The sequence below is a fragment of the Aulonocara stuartgranti genome (genome assembly GCF_965226115.1).
Source record: "Aulonocara stuartgranti genome assembly, chromosome: 13".
In the NCBI taxonomy this organism is placed as follows: domain Eukaryota; kingdom Metazoa; phylum Chordata; class Actinopteri; order Cichliformes; family Cichlidae; genus Aulonocara; species Aulonocara stuartgranti.
The window spans coordinates 4,455,414-4,475,279 of record NC_138949.1 but is presented as its reverse complement, the minus strand read 5'-3'; the positions used below and the strand labels follow the sequence as shown (position 1 = coordinate 4,475,279).

The 19,866-nt window shown below is 37.9% G+C and overlaps 1 protein-coding gene across 1 annotated transcript; it reads left to right on the top strand.

Annotated features, from left to right (window-relative positions):
• The first annotated feature begins 792 nt into the window (after positions 1-792).
• LOC309720898 (cadherin-1-like) lies at positions 793-18,128 on the top strand. Its single transcript, XM_082558131.1, has 15 exons — positions 793-919; positions 3,760-3,874; positions 4,525-4,613; positions 4,964-5,065; positions 5,462-5,602; positions 6,856-7,011; positions 7,111-7,252; positions 8,363-8,535; positions 9,134-9,343; positions 13,327-13,482; positions 14,380-14,521; positions 14,739-14,911; positions 15,673-15,756; positions 16,313-16,365; positions 16,754-18,128. Exons 1-14 carry the CDS (start codon positions 872-874, stop codon positions 16,328-16,330), a joined length of 1,749 nt encoding a protein of 582 aa, XP_082414257.1. The 5' UTR covers positions 793-871; the 3' UTR covers positions 16,331-16,365; positions 16,754-18,128.
• Positions 18,129-19,866: the final 1,738 nt, after the last annotated feature.

The following is a 19,866-nucleotide window of genomic DNA, read 5'->3' as shown; positions in this document are numbered from 1 at the left end:
TATAGTGCTTGGATTTCCACATAAGCTCATTAGATTTCATTTATATGACTTGTGTAATGTGAAGAATTAGTGTACACTAAAAGAAAGTTCCTGTTTTACAGTGCTGTGCAGAAATCTTGGGTAATTTCTAATTGTTTTATTATGATAGGGGATCCTATCATAATAAACAAACACAGTATATTAGATGAAAACACTATGTACAGTTCAAATGAGCATAAAAGTCAGTATTTGGAACGACCACTTTTATTCTTCACCACATCCTAAACTCACTTAGGCAGGCTTTCTTGTAATTTCTCTAAATATTTTTCAGGATAGGTCTTCAGGACATTCCAGAGCTCTTATCTGGATGTTGTCTGCTTTTTGTTACATTCTCTGTCAAGACGTCTCCAAAATGTTTCAATAATGTCGAACTCCAGCCTGTGGGCAGGCCAGTTCATGACTGATAGTATTCCATTGTGTATTTGATATCCAGGTATGAGTTTACTGCACTGGCAGTGTGTTTGGGGTCACTGTCATGCTGAAGAACAAAACTGTTGCAATTCTGATTCTATTCAGATGGTATTCCAAACAGACCAAACAGAAGTTACATGACTTACTCTTAATAGTTTATTTTTTGAAGCTGAACTTTCTCTATGCTGCAGAGTGTATGTTGTATGTCTGTTACATGTTCATAAATACAGAAACTACTGAAATCTGTCTGCTCAGGTGTGTTTAGTGTGCATGACCATATCAGGAAAACAGAGCCAGAGCTTCTACAAGCTGACGTCATGCGCTGAAAGTAGACTCGTCTACGTGAATGTTCAGTTGCTGTAACTACCCTCAGGAAACAAGATCATTGGTTATTGTGCTCTGCCTTCACTGAGAGAAAGACATGGGGAGCATTTGGTTTGTAATTTGGTGCATTTTAACAGTTTTTCAGGTAAGAATTAGATATCTTACATATTTATATATTAAATCATATTACATATTTTGCATTTTCAAAATCATTTTAATACTGAATATTAGTTCAAATGTTCTACAAGACATTTTTTTACTATTTCTTTTACTATTTTTAAAAATTGAGGATAAAATTGAGTTTTTGTTTATAGATGACAGTGACAGCACAACTCTGCTGCATCACCTCTTCTAACAACACTCTTTTCTATATTTAATGGGACCAGTTGCTACAGTTTCAGAAGCCTTTACTTTTTTCTATACGGTACTGATAAAGATTTTAGATTCTTAATAGTTTGTAATGTCCTTTGCTATGTTTCTCATTTCATTTCCAGTTCTGCTGAATTGAATTTTTCTTGAATTCAAGTGACTGAAAGGTCTAGCCTGCAGACACTTCTTGCTCTTATGAAACCATGCTGTTGGATTGCATGCAGAAAAAGATTTGGCATAGTCTTGCTGAAATACGTAAAGCATTCTCTGAAAAATCACTGTGGAGGTGTGTTACAGTTGAGTTCAAGTGTAAGATGGGGTTCAACTGCACGACAAGCAGTGCACTCTGTCACATTTTTAACCCAAAGAATCCACGATTTCCAAATTGAATTTGAAATTTTGGTTGGTTAGGTAACAGGACAGAATATCAGGTATAGATCCGATATAGACAGAGCTGGGTGTCATCTGCATAGCAGTGAAAATGTATGCTTCGATGTCTTCGATGATACTGCCTAAGGGAAGCATGTATAATGTAAACAGAATTAGTCCTAGCGCTGAACCCTGTGTAACTCCATAATTAACCTCAGTGTGTGAAGAGGACTCTCCATTTACATGCACAAATTGGAGTCTATTAGATAGATATGATACAAACCACTGCAGCACAGTACCTGTAATACCTACAGCATGTTCTAATCGCTCTCATGGGATATTATGGTCGACAGTATGGAACGCTGCACTGAGGTCTAGCAGGACAAGCACAGAGATGAGTCCACTGTCAGAGCCCAAGAGAAGATCATTTGTAACCTTCACTAAAGCTGTTTCTGTGCTGTGCTGAGCTCTGAAACCTGACTGAACGATCAATTGGACAAAAAGACTAAATAAGTATCAAAGTATCAGTTGTACGTGTTTGAGAGTTATACCAGGGATTCAAGTACTTCTGATTTGAGGCCTTATTTTTCACAGGAGCTACAGTATCCAGAGTCATACTTAGAAGAGTTAAAATTATTAACAAGGTAATCAACCTCTGTTGGAGTAGTGTTCAGGAAGCTGTTCTGCTCTGTGTTGGTAAAAAGGTATAGAGGACGATAACAATGGATGTTCCCCACCGCTGTGTAATCAATTATTGTGAATATAAATGTTATCAGGAAATGATCAGACAGGAGAGGGTTTTCAGGAAACACTGTTAAATGTTCAGTTTCTATGCCATATGTTAAAACAAGATCTAGAGTGTGATCAAAGTGGTGGGTGGGTTCTTTTACATTTTGAGAGAAACCGATTGAGTCTAAAAACAGATTAAATGCCATGTTGAGGCTGTCATTTTTAGCATCTACATGGATGTTAAAATCACCCACAATAATTATTTTACTGAGCTGAGCACTAAATCAGATAAAAAGTCTGAGCAAACAGACAGAAACTCTGTAAGACCCAGGTGGACGATAACAAATATAAGGGATAGATAACAAATAACACTGATTTTGTCATGGTCCTGGGTCGTTTTGTGTTTGGTATTATTATTATCTTATGTTCTAGTTGTTTCTGATTTTGGTTGCCTGAGTCCTCCCCCTCTGCTCTGTTCATGTCCCTGAGCTTGTGTTTGTGAAGTTTCTGTTTTACTTTGAAAGGTCCTGTCTCATGTTAGTTTATTCTGTTTTACTTCCTTGTCTTGTCTAATTAGGTGCAGCTGTGTTCCCCTCTGCTATGTCATTCCCTCGTTACCTTGTCTGTATTTATAGTCAGGGGTGCACATAAGTTGTATGGGAGTATGCGGCACATTCTGCGCCACATTCTGTGCGCGCAATCATTTGTTTGAAGCCAGCTCACCTTCTGCAACCACTTTTCTAGGAATACGCGCTTCTTTTGCGGTTTGGACTCCTGACATTTCTTTGGAGGTGGAGGAACATCACAGTAACTGCTTAAAGGAGCTTCTTCGACATCTTTAAGAGTTCTAAACAAATGTCTATCCTCCTCCAGAAAATCTTATGTACGCAAACACGCGTTTCAACTTCTTATCTGGTGCACCTCTTTTATTTTGACAGCGCACGCGGACCACTTATGTGCAGCCCTGTTTATAGTGTGTGCCTGCCTGTGTTCCTTGTCACCTGGTCTGTGTAACCTGGTGAAATTTCTGCATCTGTCTGCCCAACATTCTCTGTGACATTTCCGATCTTCGTCCAGAGGTTGTATGGTTTTAGGTTTGTGTGTTTGTGTTGTCTAGTTTTTCCCCAGTTTAGGCTATGTTTTAGTTCTGTCCTTGTCATCCTCGCTTTTGTTGTTTTTCACCTCGTGTAATAAAGAGCTCACTTGCATCACAGCCAATGCCTGCATTTTGGGTCCTCATTCTCACAACACCACACGGCTGACTGAAACATGTTGCTACTAAACATCCTGCGCCCTGTGCCTACACCAGGGAAGTCCTACTTATAAACACTTTTTTCTTATTTTGCTGGGAACCAGAAAGTAACCGCACTGATAAGTTCTTTTTTTCTTGCTTGGTGATACTTTTGAAAACTCTGTAATGTCTCTGATGATCTACCTACAACTGCATGCACAAGTAATTGTTTAAAGGAATCTGAATCATTCGTGGCAACCATTAAAATGCTGTTTCTTCTGTCCTAGCCTCCAAATTTAGTGACTGCTGAGGAGCCAGTATGTGTACCTGGGTTTCAGTCAGATCAGCTCACTTTCAGTGTGACGAGAAACTACCTGACAAGAGGCACAGTACTGGGCAAAGGTAATAACAGAAATGGTTGTATATTGGTTAGTAGTGGTTTAAAGTTGCAGTTAGTAGGGATTTGTTTCTGAGAGGCCATCAACAGGTTAAAAGCAAACAGCACATTTCAAATAGCTGAGAATTTCAGGGATGAAATTTCTTAATCAAACACATTTTTCACAAGTGAGAAAACTATTGCACCTGGAGCTCCTGGGTTTGTACCACAAGACCATCTTGCTGTGAGCCAAAGTATTAACCACTACGTCACCATACCAAAAATATATTAATCAAAATATTTGTTTGTCATGCACAGCTACAATGATGACAAAACATCTCACATCACATGTGCACATTTCACCACACCTGAAGCTGAAGTTGGTTTCAAAGCAGCTTGCAGATATGTAGGAGGTGTAATAAGACTAGACCAGTTAACATACTTATAGAGTAGCCGAAGTAATACCAGGCATGATATCAACTAATACCAATTTTTCTGCAGCTTTGATACATGAGTCTTCATAGACCTTCAAAGCATAGGATATTTCTTAACTTCTATTTGATTTAACAACAGTTTTTATTACTTTGTTCTTATGCATTTAAGACGTGCCACTTATTTTTCTTTCTCTTCATGAACTCCAGTAATTAAACAATAACTATTCTCTCTCTGTTCTCAGTGGGCTTCACTGACTGCACAGATCGCACAAGATTTCTGTTTGACACCTCTGACAAACGTTTTGTAGTAAAGACAGACGGTGTACTGATGGTGAGTGCAGATTCAAAGACTTGCTTGGTACTGTTTTTGTGGGTAAACAGAAAGTAGTAAACATTTGAATGTACTGCAACAAATATCTCTGACAATGTTAGATTAATTAGTGTTTGTGGGATTTTTTGCTGAAAAGAACTGAGCGTTTCTAGCTCTGAGGATATTTTAGCTTTTGCTGACATGAAAGCTGAAATGTTGCAACATATTTAAAGAGGAGCAAAAGTTTCTTCGACGACTGAGCACTGTATCATAGACTGCTAACGGACATCACTGAATTTTACTTTGACAAATTCTGAATGTTTTTTACATGTTAGCTTCTTTAAAAATCTATAAAAAATGTTTTCTTTCAGGTAAAGAGAGCAGTTTATCTTCATGAAGGACACCATGACTTCTTCATCCACTCCTGGGACTCACAAGGCCTAAAACTGACCATTCCTGTCAGTGTGAGCATGGTGAGCATCACTATATTAAAGTGGGCTCAGCAGTCAGATAAGAGACAAAAGAAAACCAATTTTTTCTTCTTCTCGAAATAATTTTTTTTAAGGAAAATATCCCGCTTACATCGTACTGTTATTTACTTAGAGCATGAAACCTCAAGTACCTTTTTAATGACTTTGAATACAAAACTAAGGCTCTGGACACAAAGAGCTGTTTCTCTTTAACACTGTGTGGCTGCACATGTAAGGGTCGGTTACATTTAGTTAGTGGGTTACAGAGCTACTCTTGTTGTTACAGCCACCTTTGACAGTCAACATAATCCTAGTACATCGAATGTATCTCATCCTCCTCATTGCACTTGATCCATTTCTGGAAGTGTTCTTCTATAAAATGTCTGCTTGTTTTCCCAGAATGCAGCTGATGCTCAGGTGCCTGTTCTGCAGTTTCCCAAGCCAGGTGGAGGGCTGAGGAGGAGGAAGAGATCCTGGGTTATTCCTTCACTCAGTGTTACTGAGAATAAGAGAGGAACCTATCCCCTGAAAGTAGCTATGGTAAGGGGACCTCAATTATCTTGTGGCAAAACATTTATTCTAAAGTGTATTTCAATTTGTTGTTTTCGCGACAGGATCTTTTCCATTTGGCTTTCTTTACAGTGGGTATACTCGTTTTGACATTTGCTGTCATTTTCAAATGCCACTTGAAAGCAACTCGGTTTGGCAATCATTAAAATACTGTTTTGAAAAGAACAACTGTAAAATGTCTGTGTGTGATTGTACCAGTTAAAACGTGGCTGTGCACAATGGGCAGATTATTTGTTCCAAAAACTATTGAATTAAAGACTCGAGAAACAAAAACAAACAGGAAGCAGCCATATAAATCCCTCCATCCATTCGCTTCCGCTTATCCGTTCCAGGGTCGCGGGGGGCACTGGAGCCTTTCCCAGCTGTCAGAGGGCGAGAGGCGGGGTGCACCCTGGACAGGTCGCCAGTCTGTCGCAGGGCCAACACACAGAGACACAGACAACCATTCAGTCTCAGATTCATCCATATAAATGTAAAACAAAATTATATTTAAAAACAACAACAACAACAACAGAGAACAGATTTTGACAAAAAAAGAACCACTAACCTGCAGTTACTCATGTCTCCAGTAATACATCAGTCAGGTTTGGTTGTTAAAATAAGCAGCATTCAGATTTCATTGATTATTAGTTAGATGATCAGCGAGAGAGAAAACTGTCCCACGTGTGCCACAACGAAACTCAGTAATAAGATTTGATATCAAAATAATTCCTTATTCAGAGATCACAAGATGCCTTATTGAATGATCCTGTTGCACACTTAGATTAAAAGAAATAGAAACCAGTTTAGCTTTGTGCGTCTGCCTTTACTGTATATTCTGCAACTATATGCACATAGTTACAGGTTTGTACACAGTCTCACACAGCGTTCGTTAGGCACACTGCCTCATGGTGAGTGGCCTGGCAGCCAGAGCTGCTCATTTCAGGAGATGGTCCCTCTTGTGGTGTAACAGAGGAATAATTCTCCTCATTTGAGACTGGGGCACACATTATCTTACAACTAAAGAAAATAACATATTTGAACAATCGGAAATTTTAACCAAATACAGTATTGTAATTATAAGATTATGGGGGCTGTCTTGTTTTTCTTACAATCCCAATAACAGCATGTAGAAAATTGGAACCCATCTTCTACCTCAGGTATCTCTTTGCTGTAGCTGTTGTTCAACGCTAACTTTTGTTGGAGTCAGTGGTTTGACTCAGTTCTGTTGTATTTTTGTTCAGATCCGCTCTAGTGAAGACAGAACAAGGAAGATGTTTTACAGCATCACTGGTCCAGGAGCTGATCTGCCTCCTGTTGGTCGTTTCACATTGGACAGAGAGACGGGCATTCTGTATGTAACACAGCCACTTGACAGAGAGCAAACAGCCAGTTACACGGTAATCATCCTCACTTCGTACCTGATTATTGCATTTTGATCCCCACTGGAAAAGTGTGTGTGTGGGCGAATCTAAACTTAAAATCTTCTGTCTGTGTAGTTTGAAGCACATGCTATGGTTGCCGGAGCAGGACAAGCTGAGGATCCCATGGAGATTATAGTCATTGTGATCGACCAGAACGACAACAAACCTTATTTTACGGTGGAGTACAAAGCAAATGTTGCTGAGGCCACGGCCATCGGTATGTATAGAAACCTTATTGCCTCTGGACTTCTTAGGTAGTTTTCTTTGTTTTTGGACGATCGTGGCTCAAAGAGTTGGCAGTTTGTCTTGTAACTGAAAGGTTGCCGGTTCGAGCCCCGGCTCGGACAGTCTCGGTCGTTGTGTCTTTAGGCAAGACACTTCACCTACCATCTACTGGTGTTGGCCAGAGGGGTTGATGGTGCGATATGGCAGCCTCGCTTCTGTCAGTCTGCCCCAGGGCAGCTGTGGCTACAACTGTAGCTGCCTCCACCAGTGTGTGAATGTGAGAGTGACTGAATAGTGGAATTGTAAAGTGCTTTGAGTGCCCCGAAAAGCGCTATATAAATACAATCCATTATTATTTATAATTGTTATCCGTGATGGAGGTTTCTCCACGTCCACTATATTTAAGGAATCTCAAGATACCCGAGACTTAAAGATAATCAAAATGACGCCGAAAGCACCAGAGAATGAATTGGGTTGGAAGGAAATTAGCAGACGTTTTGCATTACGTCAATTTTATTCAGAAAATCTTGTACAACAGACTTAATAAACTGATCCGTAAGGCCAGCAATGTTGTGGGGATGGAGCTGGACTCCCTCAAGGTGGTGTCGGAGAGGCGGATGCTGTCCAAGATAAAGACAATGTTGGATAACACCTCCCACCCACTCCATGACATGTTGGTCAGTCACAGGAGCTCGTTCAGTGAGAGACTGAGATTACCGAAAAGCACCACTGAACGAGACAGGAAATCATTCCTGCCTGTGGCCATCTCCCTGTACAACGCATCCACTTAACACACTGTTTGCTGCTACAGCTACACATGTTTCTTTTCCAACTATTTATTTATAAGTGACTTATGTATGTATGTATGTATGTATGTATGTATGTATGTATGTATGTATGTATGTATGTATATATTGTACTATTCTTAGTTAGCATATTGTCTGTCTTGTCTTAATGTTGGTTTATAATGGAGCACTGTAACAAAAAATAATTTCCCCCAGGGATCAATAAAGTATTCTGATTCTGATTCTGATTCTGATTCTGATTAAATGAAGCAGTGTGAAGACCTTCAGGAACTTCTTTTTTATTTCCTCCACTCCAGGGACTGAGGTGGTTAAGGTTGAGGCCAAAGACGACGATGAGCCAAATACTGACAACTCAGAGCTCCGCTATCGTATTCTGAACCAGGACCCACCGCTGCCCACTGACAACATGTTTGAAATCAACCCAATTACTGGAAGCATCAGAATCACTGGTAGAGGACTGGACAGAGAGGTAAAACCTGTTAAACGCATTTAAAACACAAGTGTCCTCTTACACCTAAGGGCTGAAAAAACATTTTGTAATGAATCAGGATCAGTAGTCTGCCTGTCACTGCTAGAGATCAGTCACAAAGAGGGTGCTGCAAAAAAACATGGTGGGTTTTTTTTTGACAGTAAAACTAGACACAGCCTCTAAAGTATAGTTAGTTTCTGTCTACATTTCTGGTTTGTGTCATACCTCTGCATGGAAGACACAGACTAGTCTGACAAACTATTCGCCAAGTATAAATAGTTTGTCCAGACTACAGGAGATCAGAGCTGTTTCTGGTGCAGCATCATAAACCTCTTTGAAACTGACTTCACAGAGCAACAACAAACAGCCTCGTGCCAAATGGTCAAGAAATACTTTATTCTAACAGTTTGACCAAGGCTCTCAACAGCATCATGTTTGTCATAAGCAAAATATTAAATGAGTTTAGCTTCAGCTTTTCAGCAGAATCGGCCTTCATAGATGAAGAGCTTTAGTCCGTCTGAAGGCTGTGTTACAGTCTGTAAACCGATGTCAGTGTTTCTTCCTTCCTGTTGATGAGCTGATGTCTGTATCTTACCAGAAATATCCACAGTACACTCTGACAGTGCAAGCATCAGATATGGCGGGAGAAGGGTTAACTGGACAAACAAAAGTCATCCTCACGGTGACAGATGGCAGCAGTAATGCTCCTGACAGCAGCAGCAACGTGGAACCAAACACTGCACGTGTTTTTCCAGCTATTTTCTTCACTGAGAACAACAGAGGACCCTATCCTATTAAGTTAATTGAAGTAAGAGAATCTGATTCTGAAATTAACTTCAGACTTTTGTTTCTGCACAGGATGTCTCCGTGTTGGTTTACTCGAAGGTTGAATAAACTGGTTAAACTGAAACAAGTTATGAATCGAATCCGGCCATTGTCTCCTTACTCTAATAGTGTCATCAGCAGTTAGGTGGGTCGCTTGTAAAAATATTACTTGAGCTTTAATTTGTCGAGTCACATTATTCATGCTTCATATAATTCTCAATCCAGAGGCGTAATTACACTAATTCATAACTCAGTACCATTTAACCTTGTTAACATTATTAGTGATTATTATGGCAGATATTTTATTGTCCAATGTGAGATAGCCTCACAAATTGAACTTAATACATATGAATGCAATAATGACAACCCATCTTTTTTTAGAAATCTGTTTTGTTATTTCCAGGATAAATCATTATTGGGGGAGATTTTAATTGCACACTTTATTCAAGTGTTGATAAATCAAGTGGAGTCAATTCAGCTCATAAGCAGTCTAGAAAGGAAATACTACAATTTATGACTGAATTCAATTTAGTTGATGTTTGGAGAAACATGCACCCAGATAAGATTACTTTCTCTTGCTACTCTAGCACTCATGGGACCTTTTCCAGAATTGACTATTTCTTACTTTCTGCATCCTTGGTATCCATGGTAACTAAATCCTGGTGTGATAGTATTGTCATATCAGATCACTCCACCGTTTCATTTCAACTATATTTACCCAGCTTACCATTATTTACCACTAGATGGCGACTGCAATCTTTCTGGTTGAAAGATCCAGAATTCTTGGAACACATTGGAAAGCAAATAGATTATTACTTTGCTTATAATACAACTCAAACCACGGCTACTTTAAAATGGGAGGCTTTCCTGAGAGGGCAAAAGACATTGAGGAAGAGATATTTATATCCAAATCTAATGCTCCAATTCTAGAGTTAAATAAACTCAGAGCTAAATTCAATATTTTGTCATTAAATAAAGCTACTAACAGTTTAATAAGACTGAAACAGTCATATTATGAACAGGATGAAAAAGCAAGTAAAATACTGGCTTGGCGTATTTAACAGGCTCAGACGAACAATAAATTCTGTAACTACAGATGAAGGACAGATCACAGCTGATCCTAAACATATTAATGACTCTTTTTGCACTTTTTATAAACAGCTATACAAAACTGAGCATTTAAATTCATTTTAATTAAAAAAATGATTTTTTTTTTTTTTTTAGATCAGCTGCATTTTCCTAGAACGGTATGGATGAACTAGGGCTTAATATAAGAGTAGAAGAAATTATAATGCTATAAGGAACATGAAAGGGGGTAAAACTGGACCTGATTATACCAATACTGATACCAATAAAAATATACAACATATTTAAAGACAGTTTGATCCAGCCCTTATTGGATATGTATCAGGAATCATTTGAATCTGGGTCTCTCCCCCCCTCCATGTAATATTGCAACAATTACACTTTTACTGAAACCTTTTATTGAAAGCCAGCAATTAATTGCAGTTCTTATAGACCAATTTCACTGTTGATTAAAAGATACTTTGCAAATTATTAGCTACGAGACTAGAGACACTCTTGCCTAATATGATTCACTCAGACCAGAATGGCTTTATCCAGGGGAGGCAGAGGTTTCACAATATACGGAGGGTCATGAAGATCATTTATGAGAAAAAATAGACCAGAGACAACGCATTAATCTCAATGGATGATGAAAAAGCCTTTGACAGGATTGAATGGCCATTTTTATTTGAAGTTTTGAGAAAGTTTGGTATTGGAAACAGATTTTTAAAATGGATTCAATTGATATACTCCAATCCTCAAGAAGAGATTTTAACTAACGGTCTTTTTTCCACACCATTCAGACTCTATCGTGGTACTACACAAGGTGCCCTTTGTCACCTCTCTTGTTCACCTTGGCAATTGTGTCTCTTGCAATGCCAATTTGGAATCATAAAAACATATCAGGAATTAAAGTAGGCAATGTTGACCACCGTATTGCCCTATATGCAGATGATATGATCCTGTTCTGCACCAATTTAAACAAATCAATACCATCCATATTAAGTCTCATTAATACATTTACCGTAGTACATTTTCTGGTTACAAAATAAAAAGTCTGAAATATTATTTTTGAATAAAAATGAACGACAAAGTCCTCCAGTTTCTGCAAAATCCTCCCTTTCTGCAATCTGAACATGGGTTTACTTATCTAGGTGTGAAATTAATTCCCTCAATTGAAAATATTCTTGCATCCAATTATAATTCCTTAACGACGTCAGTTACTACACTCCTAAATAGATGGACGAAATTACCTATATCTTTAACTGATCGTATTAATATACTAAAAATGTAAATTTTGCCCAAATATCTTTACCTTTTTCAATCAATATCTCTCTCCCGACCAAAATCTTTCTTTTAAGATTTGCAAAAACGATTCCGAAACTTTATCTGAAATAGCAAAAGACCAAGGCTCAGAATCTCCTTACTATACCTTCCTTATGAAAGAGGGGGTTTACAACTTCCTAATTTAACGTGGTACTTCTGCTCAAATCAGAGTGGCAATGTTTTATTTTGCTAATGAGCAGACTCCAGCGTGAGTTTCTATGCAGTCTACAGAAATCAAAATTCCCCCTAACTTATATCTTTACTCAGCCAACAGGAAAGCACTACTTAAGCAAACTAAGAACCCCTTTTTTTAAAAACACTGTAATGATCTGGTATGAAACACATAACTACTTGGGAGAAACGTCACAACTTTCTAGGTTCACTCCAATATTTGGAAATAACAGCTTTCCTCCTGGTAGGGCGGATGCAGGCTTTAAACTTTGGTTCGGTCAAGGTATAAGAAAAGTGTCTGATATGTTTAGGAATAATACTCTTATGGCTTTTGAACAGCTTAGAAGTACATTTTCTATTCCTGTCAAACATTTCTTTTTAAATTTCTTCAATTAAGAAATGTTATCTTAACCACACAAGGTAACAGCTTTGAAATCCCCACCTACTCCTCTCTAGAGAATACAGTTATAAATCATCTAAATGAGAGAGGCCAAGTTTCTGCATTGTACAAATTATTTATGGAAAATTCCAAAGAATCAACGCAGTCTATTTTAGAGGCTTGGAGGAATGATTTGCAAATGGATATATCAGATGACGATTGGTATAAATCATGCTTCTTGGCCCAGAGTCAGACAATTAATCCAAACTACTTCAACATAAATGGTTAACAAGACAATATATTACTCCATCAAAAATGCATCATTTTAACCCAAACATCCCAGACACCTGTATTAAGTGTGGAGTGGATAGGAGTTCTTTATTTCACTGTATATGGGAATGTCCACATGTGAACGTTTTTTGGGAAAAGGTAATAAATCTGTCCAATCATTGGTGATGTGATTCCACTTGATCCCAACATGTGTATTTTAAATATATACACAAATAATTTTGTACTTGCTGCAAACAATAGAGCTCTGTTAACGATCGACTTTTGGAAGCCAAGCGCTGTGTTGCTATGTGTTGGAAAAATCTAAAAATATGTGGACTATCTCAGTGGTTTAATGGACTGACATCTATACTATCTATGGAGGAAATAACTTGTGCATTAAGAAATAAACTGGACAAGTTTTGGTCTATATGGTCAAAATTCTACAGCTTTTTGGTGAACTGTAACGTATACACTGTGGACTTAACGGCTTGAAGTGCTAACTTGATTTGTATATCTGCCCTTACCTTCTGTTATGATTTGTTTTGTTTTGTTTTCTGTTTTATCATTATGTATTTTTTTTTTATGTCCATAGTGTATTACGTAACATTTGTTAAAACTAATAATGGGCTAATAATGTTTTTTAAAAAAAGTACAGCTAAAGACCTCTGCACAACTGCTTTACAATAGTTGTTGTGCAATATTATAACTGTAGTCAGTGAGAGTGGTTTAACCTAATCCTGGTGTGTTTTGTTTAGATACGGTCTGATGAACATCAAAAGCAGAATTTACATTACAGCATCACTGGTCCAGGAGCTGATCAGCCTCCTGTTGCCCTTTTCACCATGAATAGAGACACTGGCAGTCTGTATGTCACACAGCCAGTCGACAGAGAGGAAGTAGCCCATTATAAGGTAAAGTGACATTTTTCTTGTGTTTAAAAAATACTCCAGTAAAGGTAAAAGTACTGAATCAACCTCTTTACTTAAGTGAAAGTGAAAAAGTACAAGCTCTGAAATGTACTCTTGGACCACTTGAAAGCAGTGTTTTTATGCAAAAGTAACTGAATCTATTGATGTATTAACATAAGAATAAAATAAGGTTACTGCTTCAGAATGTAAATGCTATTTGAATCTAAATTAAAATACAAATGAATTTGCAGTGAGAGATGTAAACCTTAGGCCCCCTCTTCAGTTCAGAGGTGGTTCACATAAACAGGCTCCTTGACTCCTGCTCAACCCAGCGTCCTCCCTGTCCACCATCTTTCAACATCTTACAATGCTGTGGTTGCAGCCATTCCCCAACTCTCTCTGGATGGTACTCATGGCCAATATTTCTTCCACTTAAATGTTACGTCCAGATGAACACGTTTTACAAGTTTTATAGCTTCTCTCCCATTTATACTGCATCAAAGTATTAAGTCACAGAAAGACAACAGGAGAGTGTGGATGTTTCACTATCTACCAAAGATATTTATGGTAGTTCTTTGTAAGAAAATAGATTATAACCTTTTGTTTTATAATTAAAACATAGTCTGAGCAATAAGCTATCAGAAGTCTTTCTAATAATTTAAGCCCAAAGAGTTGTGCTGACAGATTTTTTTATTTTATTTACCACAGCAGCAGCAACAGGTGTGGTTTGAGTATGACCCGCAGCCCTTTGCTGCATGTCTTTCCTTCTCTCTGTCTATCTACACTTTCTCTATCCAATAAAGCCCCAAAATGTTCCTATTATTTTGAATAAAAGCATTAATGTACATTGTTTATTCTTTTTTTGAACAGCATAATTTTAATGTGATTGTATATTGGCAGCTACAAGTGCATGTCGTGGCAGAAAGTGGAGATCACCAGGAGGTCATGAGTGTTACAGTTAAAGTCATCGACCAGAATGACAACAAACCTGTCTTCTCTCAAAACACCTTTGAGGGACAAGTTGCTGAAAACTCAGCACAAGGTACTGATAGTGTTTTTAATTTAAGCTTGCTTGTCATGTGTGCTTGTTTCACTTTTACAGGAGAAAAAGGAATCGGTTGCTAATAGTTACAAGGTACTTTATTTGTAATTAGCTCCAGTAAAGTGGGATGTGTACATTGTAAACCTACTATAAATAAAAGATAAACAAAGCCTGAATGACTGTTCTTAATTCCTACTTCTGAATTCTTTCTCTCCAGGTTCTGAAGTGATTAAGGTCGAGGCTACAGATTCTGATGAACCAGATAATGCCAACTCAGATATCCGTTACCGTATTCTGAGGCAAGACCCGCAGCTGCCCAGTGACAACATGTTTGAAATCAACTCAGTTACTGGAGCCATCAGTGTTGCTGGCACTGGACTAGACAGAGAGGTTAGCCTTCTAACGCATTCAGTGACAGTAAGCACACTGGCCAGCTCGGGATAAGGGGACCCACTTATGACTGGCATACAAGGGATTTAGAAAAAAAAAGAACAACTATTAAGTTGGCAGTTTTAACTTTTCTTTTCCCCTGTACCACTTTTTTACAAATTAAAAACAGCTTTAACAAACAGCAAATTGTATCAAAGAAGCAGGAAAAGATCACGACTTCATTCCATTTTACTTGTTTAGCTGATATCTGTCCACTTATGTCCACTAATTCAAGTAGGCTAACACAGGTGTGTCAGTGTAGACAAAGTTAAATATGATCTGGTGCTGTCTCAAAGATATATGTTCAAAAATGAAATAAAACTGTCTCTTCTGAGTGCAACTGGAAAATAAACTCCCTGGCTCTCATTCTGCCTATGCTACCACACAGTTAGTGGTTAGCTTCATAGGGTGGACAGCATTATAGCATTAGATGAATCTGCAACATTAAAATGTACCAAAGTGTCTGTCAGCTCTTTCTGGTTTCAGAAAAAAGCTTGATTCCATATATTCCTGTTGCCAATAATCAACATGAAAACTTTGTCCTGCTGGGATGTTGTCACATGACACTGTCAGTTCTATGTAAACAGAAATTAGTTAGCATATTCCACTGAACTTTAAAAAGAGAAGTATCTCATCAGAGTCTCCTTTGGATACAAACTGATGATAGAATGTTTTATCCTTCTTGTTGATGAGCTGAACTTATTATATTTCTCCTCCAACAGAAATATCCACAGTACACTCTGACAGTACAGGCAGCAGATATGGAGGGAGAAGGGTTATCTGGACAAGCACAAGTAATCATCAAGGTCAGAGATAACATCAATGTTCTCTTTTTCACTAGAGGGTCTTAATAATCACTCCACGTTTGCAAATTTAGCCGAGGTGTCAAATAGATTCTGGGCTGGCCCAGTGTTGGGCACCGTTGCTCTCAGTGTGGTGATGTCAGCATTACTACAAAGGAATGAAATGCTCTTTCCTTGACACGTTTTCTGAGAACACTTTTCATGAATAGTGTTTTAATAGTAGTTCAGGATTATCCAAAATTAGCTTAAAGCTATCAAAATAATGCAGAGAAACAAGGTGTGTTAATGAGATGTTGTGCCATATCAGGAGGGCTGTGCTTTCATGTTGTACAAAACCAGGCTACATATTAAAAAGATATTTGTATGTCCAGTATTGACCTTGGAAAAACGTAAAGTTTCTTGATTAACTGAGGGCTAAAAACCAACATCAAAAGTAAAAACAGGATAGCAGTAGCAACATTGTCACTGTGAAAATGCTGCCCCTTGTTTTCAAAATGTGGTAGTTGGCAGTCGGTTGTTGTTTTTAGAGGCACTTTAACAGCCTGTGTTTGAATAACAGGTGGTGGAGAGCCAGTAGTCCTGGAAAAGCTTCAGGTCTCCTGTTCCTGTTTGGTAAGTTTAACTACATCTCATTTTTTAAACTGAATTGTCCAATAGTGAACTACACTAATTGTCATCACTTCCCCCATTGTAACATTTCTAGAATTAATATTAATATCACCTAACTTCTGACAAGAAGTAGTGCTTCTTAATTAACCCACAAGGAGCTGGCACTCTTACCTTACTGTTACAGAATCTACATTTCTGGATAGAACAAAATTGAAACAAAAATGGAGCTTTTTAAAATAATAAACAAACAGTAATTTCTGATTTGTTCCACTTACTGCATTTCCACTGATCCTGAGTCAGTTTGACCCCTTGAAGAAAAACATTGTTCACCCTGGTTTGGTGGCTCCGTATTGATATGCTAGAAACTTTTGTTGTGTTTTACCCAAAACAGAGCACGAAGACATCAGAGACATCTATCACTGGCTGATTCTACATGACGCTCTCTTCATATGCATGTGTGAATGTTAGATAGAAAGCACTTACATAGAAAAAAGTGCTTATGTGAATGGGTGTGAATGCATGAATGAGCAGTTAAAATGATCAAAGCTGGTTTGTCACTGATCATGTGACAATAAATTCCCAGCATAGTTATTATTCACATGTAAGCATTTTGTAGGTGGTGGGAAGCTCTGCATATGTGTCTTAGAAAACTTCCAGGGGGAGCTGTGTATCTGCTGCTTTTCTTTTCAATGATTATTGTAGCGAGCACTCCTTCAAGTGATTTTCTTGCTCTGTTTGTCAAAGAAAACAAAAGATTCAAATGGTGTAAACCACAGTCAGCAGCTGCATAAACAATAGATTTGATGATGTGTTGGAACATGATCATGCTGTCACTGAGGAATATACTTCTTTATAGTAACTGAAACATATATAACTAATTAAGAGTATTGGTATCCGAACATAAAAGTTCAGTTGGTTATGTCCAAAAGTATCTTTAAATTCCAAAGAAATTAAGTACTGTTACTTTGTCTTGATGCACACTCAAAATAAAGTACTATTACATCCACTTACAAGTTTGTAGAAGAAACTTGTAAGTGGATGTTGTGTAGAGGAAGTGTATGATGACAGGGATCATTTTGCTGTTGCATGCCAAATGATATTTCAGATCCAGTTACCACTTCATGAATTGAAAACACAATCCAGTCAATATTGTCTGGTTTAAAATATACTTGGTGCTGCATATTATTTTTACTTAATAACAGGGTTTTACTGCAATTATAGTTTTTATTCATATCATTTTTAGTGAGCTTTTCCCAGCAAATAGACTGACTAACACAGATAAATATATTCCTGCAAAAACTATCAATGCATGTCCGCTTTGACTTCAGAGAAATCCTTATTCAGCCTAAAGATCAGAAAACAGAACTATCTCTGTCATTGCACCAACCTTTACATTTGTCAAATATCGGTTTTTTATTACCTATAGACATATTACCTTATGTCTCAACATAAGAACCACATGAGTGCTGGGAACCCAGGTTACCCACCAGAAAATGGCATTGTGACAAAACAGCCAGTGTTAATCACCAGGAAGTTTTTTAACAGTGTGGCCCAATACCGTATAGTCACAGTTCTTTTAATATGGCCTGCTGCATAAAACACAAATGAAATAATGTATATGTACTATACATGTATAAGAAAGGAAAATGGGATTGTTGCTCTTTTTTTTTTTTTTTTTACAGTAACTGTCTATCTCTTGCTCTTGCTATGCTGCCTCTTGTATCCTTTCAGTCAAAGCCAATAAAATTAAGCATTGAAAATCACAAGGTTGAAACTGGGACTGTTTTTTATACACTATCATGAAAGCATAGGAACACAACACTCTAATTTGGTGCTCTTGCTTTGTAAACTTGGGTTCATTTTGATCATGCATGAAGAAGAAAGTCTGCCCAATTGAATGTTATTCATATACACTGCTGCCCACTAGATGGCGACAAATTCACATGCATTAGTATAACCACTAACAGAAAACGACCTCATTTAACATGTCTGACAGGAAAGAAAAGTGAAACCATATAGACCTTTATAATAACTTTCCTATTTCAACAGTGGGCAGCGACTGGTTCAGGCTTCCCGGCTGCCTGTCACTGCAAGTCACAGCTTGTTGGTGGAGTAACACCATGTTATTTAAAGACGGTGAAGTCCAGCCTGCTGACTATGTTGCTTTCACTTATAGGTCTGAGCTCTCAGTGCACTGTGTCAGGCCAGCACAGCGACTCACTCACTTTACAAAATTTAGTCTGTCGGTCATGCATGTGTGAAATAATACGAGAAAAATATCGTTAATTTGTTGTTTTGGAAAAGATATTTGCAATTTTTTGCTTTGTCCATGATTTAGAGAAGGCAAAGGTAGAAGGATTGCCATTTAGGTTGTTTTTTTCTTCTTTTTTTATATTCTTTTTCATATTAAAGTTTTATTATATCCAAAGAAGTTTAATTTCAGAATTAACTTCTTGTGTGCAAATATCAACTGCACTAAGCAAGCTACATATTTTGTTTAACAATATCTTTGGAATATTTTTAATAGCAATAGTGAAACCAAAAACAAAACAAAAAAACTGAACGAAATCAACCTAAACAAGAAGAGGAACAACAATCTCCTCTTAAAGAGGCTGAAAAGATTTAAGTTGTGTGCCACCCCAACTGTGATGTCATCACGCCCTTTTAAACAACAAAGTTTGATTTGAACATTGAATCAAACAGGCCTCTAATGTGAAAGGGTCTCTAATAATGCTGACCATTAGAGCAGGGGTGTCCAACTCCAGGCCTCGAGGGTCGGTGTCCTGCAGGTTTTAGATCTCACCCTGGGTCACCACACCTGAATCAAAAGATCAGTTCATTAGCAGGCCTCTGGAGAACTTCAAGACATGTTGAGGAGGTCATTTAGCCATTTAAATCAGCTGTGTTGGATCAAGGACACATCTAAAACCTGCAGGATACCGGCCCTTGAGGCCTGGATTTGGACACCCCTGATTTAGAGAATCACTGTCAACTCTTTTTACAAATTTTCCTTTGTGATTTTCTTCTGAAGCCATTTTGATTAGGACTTCCATAAAAAACAAGGAATCAAACTGAAAGCAAAGTCTCCAACAAACAAGATCAGACAAGTGGGCCGTCTGTAGTCTGTATTCCGGGAATTCAGACTCAAACATGTTCCTGTCTGTCTGCTGGGTGTTTGGTAGCAGGTTATTAGCCAGATATACGCGATAAACTAACTGTGGATTAAACTGTTTGTTTTGTAGTCACTCTTCCTGCCTTAGTTAAAGCTTTAAATACACCAGTGTTTACAAATGGTTTACTTCAATTTGCAAACTACGCAGAAAGACAGTGAAAATGGAAACAATAACAAACAGAAACAAACAACAAGCTACGTAAAACCTGTTCTACATAATTATCTGTTCTTTCAAGGCAGCTGGAAACAAAACTGGGACTGTCACCTGGATAAACTTGTTGGCAAACATTTACAAATGGAGTTGAGTTGAGTTTCTGGGCCAGACTTCCTTT